The sequence below is a fragment of the Pelophylax lessonae genome, assembly GCF_965119305.1.
Source record: "Pelophylax lessonae genome assembly, chromosome: 4".
Classification (NCBI taxonomy): domain Eukaryota; kingdom Metazoa; phylum Chordata; class Amphibia; order Anura; family Ranidae; genus Pelophylax; species Pelophylax lessonae.
In genome coordinates, this window is record NC_138771.1 from 585953797 (window position 1) to 585959796 (window position 6000).

The 6000-nt window shown below is 40.0% G+C and overlaps 1 protein-coding gene across 2 annotated transcripts in view; it reads right to left on the reverse strand.

Moving 5' to 3' along the window:
* Positions 1-5789, reverse strand: part of LOC309553559 (LIM homeobox transcription factor 1-alpha-like) — an 86313-nt gene extending 80524 nt beyond the window's left edge. For both annotated transcript variants that reach the window (XM_082254826.1, XM_082254827.1), the window contains exon 1: positions 5699-5789. In XM_082254826.1, coding sequence (XP_082110952.1) covers positions 5699-5756 — 58 coding nt within the window. In that variant the 5' untranslated portion in view covers positions 5757-5789. The remainder of the gene's footprint in view (positions 1-5698) is intronic.
* Positions 5790-6000: the final 211 nt, after the last annotated feature.

Here is a 6000-nt window from a genome sequence, read left to right on the forward strand (position 1 = left end):
GGAGTGCGGCTCCAGCGGCGTACGCGCACCGCAGAGACTGCGTGCACATAATCACATACATGTACATAATTATGCGCAGCCGAGCCGCCCTAAATCTGCGTGGGGCGGTCGGCAAGTGGTTAAGAAGCAGATGTTTTGTGAGTAGAGAAAACTGCTTTTTTTCTGGATCTGGCAATTCCAGATCAGGGCTGGAAGCTTGAAGGTTCCAAACAGTGTTGTGTGTGACGGAACCTTCAATCCTGTGTCCGGCTTTGCTAGTTGCCTACGGCCTATGTGAGTGCATGAAGGTAAAAAACCTTTAGTGTGCAGCTCCCTTTCAGCCCCCCTTATACTCACTTGAGCCTGATCCCGATACAGTGATGTGGATGAGAACGGGGGCTCTCCTCGGTCTCTCCCTCTTCATTGGCTGAGATGCAGCCATTGGTTCCTGCTGCTGTCAATCACAGCCAGTGAGGAGGGAGCTCGACTGAGCCATGCTTTCTGTGTCTTATGGACACAGAGAGCTGGCTCAGGAGCAAGTATGCACTAGTGCCCCCAAAGCGAGCGCGGGGGGGGGGGCCCAAAGCCCCGACCAGGGCTCGAGAAGTGGAAGATCTGGGCTGCTCTGTGCAAAACAATTGCACAGAGCAGGTAAGTATAACATGTTTGATATTTAAAAACAAAATTTCCTTTACAAACCCTTTAAATCGTTAGTTAATCTTTACAGAAAAAAATGTAAGGGTGAACTAACAATCAGACAACCTCCCCACCCACGGTCCCCGCTGTACTTCATTGTAGGGTAATAAGGTGTTATTTTCATGGAGATTTAAAAATGACTGAAAATTATTTAAACATTACATTAATACCATATATATTTTTTTTGTAATATAATAATATTATATAATAATATTATATAAAAATCAACATGATATATTATCACGAGATATTATGACAATAAAATGCATTGTAGCATAGTAATAATATATATATATATTAATATATATATTAATATAATCATATAAAATATAAATATATTATTTATATATATATATATATATATATATATATATATATATATATATATATATATATATATATATATATTAATATAATGATATTAAGCTTGAGATTATAGTGACTATGTTTAGATCTCCCATAATTGCTTTGTGAACCATCACTGGCATATGTACGGCATTGAAGTGGGATAAAGTTTGAGCCCATTACGGACAGCAATTTGAATTCGTCATTTTAACAGTATACTTCAGGCAAACAGGATTTGTAATTCTGTACAGCCATCAGGGAATCGTTTTGTGATATCTGATAGCTCCAGTCTCAACTAGTAATCAGGAACCAAAACAGCTATGACATGATGATCACATGAGGTTTATTAGCAAACAATCCTCTCCCAGCGCCAGAAGTCACAGAATTTCTTTCTGTGTGTGTAAAAAATAAAAATATAAAATATTAATTGAAAAAAAAAAACAAAAAAAAATTTTCCCCACGTATCAATCTATTATCAAAAAACCTGAGCACTGTATTTACTGTATTAAAATAGTGTACAAATAAAAACCTTAGACTTGTCCTTACAGTGAACCTGTGCCCAAACCATGCACCCTTAAAGTAGTTGTAAGGGCAGAAGGTTTTTTATCCTAATGCATTCTATACATTTGGATAAAAAACCTTCTGTGTGTAGCAACCTCCCTCAGCACCCCTAATACGTACCTAAGCCCATCTCTATCCAGCGATGTGCACGAGTGCCTCAGCCGTCCAGTATTCTCCCTCCTGATTGGCTGAGACACAGCAGCGGCGCCACTGGCTCCCACTGCTGTCAATCAAAGTAAGTCACCTAATCGTGAAAAAGAGGGGGCGGCTTAGTGTTTGAATGGACATAGGGAGCTGCGGCTAGGCTCAGGTGCCCCCATAGTAATCTGCTTGGTGTGAGGGCAATCGACTAGAGGGAGGGTCCAGGAGCACCGTAGAGGGACCTGGAAGAGGAGGATCTGGGCTGCTCTGTGCAAACTCACTACACAGAGCAGGTAAGTATAACATGTGTGTTATTTTTAGATAAAAAAAAATGAGACTGTAGTATCCCTTCAACAATTTACAAATGCTGAACGAGCAGAGAAAGAACTGTAAAACTTGTTCTCCTCTCTCTATAGCTATAAGCACTGTGAAGAAATGTGTCTTCAAAATTCACAACAGAGGCAGTTGACTGCACTCAGGATGCTGGAGTGAATACTGGTAAATGTGCACAAGATTTACTGTATGTTCCTCTCACCTCTGAGCATTGTTAGAGCATGGCAATAGGCAACTGGATGGGCCCAGAGTTTATGAATGGATAAGGAAGTGCTGCAATTTTCAGGTGCTAATACAGCTGGGGAGACCAGCCATAGCGACTGAATAGCATTGTCGACCCAGACCAGAAAGAATATTATTAGCAAGTAAATTATACTTACCTGCTGTGTGCAACAGAGCAGTCCCTTACCTTCTTCTGAGGTCCCCTGCAGGTGCTGTCCTCTCCTCCTCTTCTTTGAGTGCCCCCTTAGCAAGCCATGTGCTTAAGGGGCCCTCATATGTGCGCGCTACCGAATCAGGCTGTGTGCGTCCATAGACACACACACACCGTATCCTGGCCCTCCCCCCCGCCCCGTTTTCTCCTCATTGGATTTGACTGGCAGCCGGAGTCAATGGCTCCCATTGCTCTCAGAGCCTCCAGTGAATAAAGGAAGAGGGGAGAGAAGCTGCAGCAGATGGGCACAGCCGTGGTTTGACACAGGACTCACGTCAGTATTCAGGGGGTTGGGGGAACTGCTATTGAAAGGTTGTTTATGTCAATTCAGGGAATGCATTGGGGTAAAAAAAAAAAAAACTTCTGACTTTAGAACCACTTGAAGCTAAAAAAACAACCATGTACAGTATATAATTTATTTTAGACTTGCATTAGAATTTGTTTAGCGTTTGCTTGAAGAGACACTTTAAAGTGTATCTTAAGTCACTCCTTTTATTTTATTTTAGGTTTGGATAGCATACAGAAGTGTATTAATTCCAGCCAGGTTTTATTGCTGTCTCTATCCCTATAAGGGACATTTACTGTCTCTATTTGTCCTGTGACTATTCCCTGGAACTGAAAGAGAGTAATAAGTCAGATTTTTGATTATCTGAAGTCCTTTTTTTTTTCTCATCACAACACAGAGCATCTTCAAATTCATAACAATGGGGACATCCTAAAGAAATGAAATAAGGGGAGGGCACACGGGAACCAACTACCAACCACAAACCACAAAAAGGTAAGAACCTCACTCAGCTACCTGCAAGACATGCCAACTGAAAGAAGCATTCTCAGCAGTAGGAACATCTACTTGATAAAACCTAGTAAAGGGATGAACCAAAGCCCAGGTGACAGCTTTGCAAACCTGAGCTACAGAAGCCCAATGATGAGTAGCCAAGGAAGTCCCAACAATCCTAGTAGAATGGGTTTTAATTGAGAAAGGTAGAATCTCACCCTTTAAGACAGGCATGTCCAACCTGCGGCCCGGGGGCCGCATGTGGCCCGGAACTGCAGGCAATGCGGCCCACTGCCCCCTGACAATTTTTTTTTTTTTTGCTGGGGAGGAAGGAAGTCGGCTCGGGGGCACGGTCACAGCGGCTCCCAACTAACTGTAGGCAGAGGCTGCCTCGGAAGGGATCATCCTCTAGTTGTGTTAAATTAGTGCTGAGGGGGGGGGGGTGCGGCAGCGTGGGAAGGGTGTGACGGCGTTTTATTACTTATATACCTTAACTATAGTATATATTTTATATGCGGCCCGAGAAAATTTCCCTACACTCAATGTGGCCCGAGAAGCCAAAAGGTTGGACACCCATGCTTTAAGACATAAACCTGAGAAATACAGTACATTGTCAGATCCATCAGGAAATGTAAGCTGTGTGACCATTCTTTGGAATTCTGACTACTGAATAGTAGCAGTTGGTAAAACCTTAGACCCTAGCATATGAAATGTAGCCTGGCCTAGTGGGAGGAGTTATATAGAGGGGGGGGGACTTCCTCACTTTTCTTTTTTGCCAGTGTCCAATCACCTGAAGGTGCCATCATAACAATGTTGTTATGATTTTGAAGATGTGTCCCTGGATGTAGGAAAAAGAAATCTAAAATTTCGAATTGTCACCAGAATATGAATAGAAGGGAAATCTTCCAAAAAAGACACTTGTTCCGGTAACCACTGTCTAAAAGGGCATTTCCATCACTTTGGAGAGCTTCTACAGGAAAGAGAGTGAAGCAAATTCTACAAAATAGAACATAAATGATGATAAAAGGCAATGGCTCTAAACTCTTTTCTTCTACAGTATATCCAAAAATAAGTAAACTTTTGGGTTGAAGTTGGGAATAAGATTATACCCAATCAGGCAGGCCCTCACAAAAAAAAAAAAAACAATTGTTAGATGATTATCTAACAGATCAGATCTAAAAAAAACCTTGCTGTGTGTGGCCAGCATTACCTCAAAGGCATATATTGATTTCTAATTTATTCAAAACAGAGCTGTGCCTGGAACAATATTCTAAAGGTCAATCTTCATCTTGTACAGAAAAAGTCTGAACCCATGGCTTCAGGTCTGGGGCTAGTGGTGCAGGCTCCATATTTGGTGTTTGGAAATAAAGCTATCTTCAGCACCATCTGAACCTCTTCCAAGCTACAGTTTTTGTGTTTCATTTTAAATGTTCATGTTAATTGGAATTTATTGTTCCTGAAAATGGAGATGAACTCATGCTATTTTACATCATACTGATAAAAAGCTATCCATTGGTGGTGTCCCATCCCATTTTCAGCTTTATGAGCTTATTTAAAGGAAACATATGCTGAGAAAACTAGGTAGACTCTCATTGATGAACTCAGAATGTGAATTGATTAGCTACATCTGAGTTTAATACTTGTAACAGTAATTCAGGAAATGAGACCCCATATATAAAAGGATCAGATCATATATAGGGGCTAGATCCAAGTCAATATTTAAGCATATGTAAAGCCAAACGTTTTTTTTTTTTTTTTTTTATAGTCTTGGGTTGGGAAGGAATGGCTTAGATGTGGAATTGCTATTAGGAAGGTAAATAACTTTTTGTATTGTGAATAATAAAAACTCCCTTTGGCTACCAATGATTTCCAATAAATTAGCTACATTAAAAATCAGATATAAATAAAGTAATTTATGTCAAGTTCAGAATTGCCTGTATAATATATGGAGGGTGCTATTGCTGACCTTCATCTGAAAATACTAGTTTCCTAGTTATCTTTGAGTTAAATACTTCCTGAGACACTATCCTGGAACAAGCGCGCAACTCAAAAAAGGTATAACTCCTGATCTGTGTAAGTCAGTGACTTAAAAAGTACAGATGGCAATGGCTTGGCATTCAGTAAACTGGCATGTTTTTTTTTAGAGAGCAAGGTCAGCAATGGCAGCCTATGTATTTCCTCAATTCAGGATTCCCTAACAAAAAAAAAAAAAAAACGAGTTATGCAAATGCTATTGCTTCTATAGCAAATCAAACAAATTAGGGCGTTATGCTTCATTTAAATACATTTTTATATAGTGGGATAACATTCCTGACTTCCAAATAAAAAAGCCAGCTACCTGGCTGTTAGGCTGATTCTGTGTTTATCATGCTCGTTAAGTCCCTGGCCCAAATAAGTATGCAACAAATCAGAACCCTACAATCTGGGTCACTTACCAATTCCAAGGAATGATGTATGTTCTCGGCACGAGGATGGAGTGTTTTCTGTCTTCATTCTAAATGTTTTTATTATTTAAATTTAATACCTAAAAAAGCAGAGGAAATTGTGGGCTAAAATTCTTTAAATTCACAAATTAAATGTAATTGTATGTTGGCATTTTTCACTTTTATGTCAACATTTTACAAATGTGATAAATGATAAAAAGCAGTTAAAATGCTCAGTAGCACGAGATTAAATGCTCCTATGTTGATTTGCCCTTAGGCTAATAGGAGATAGGGTTAGATCTGATTTACAAAAG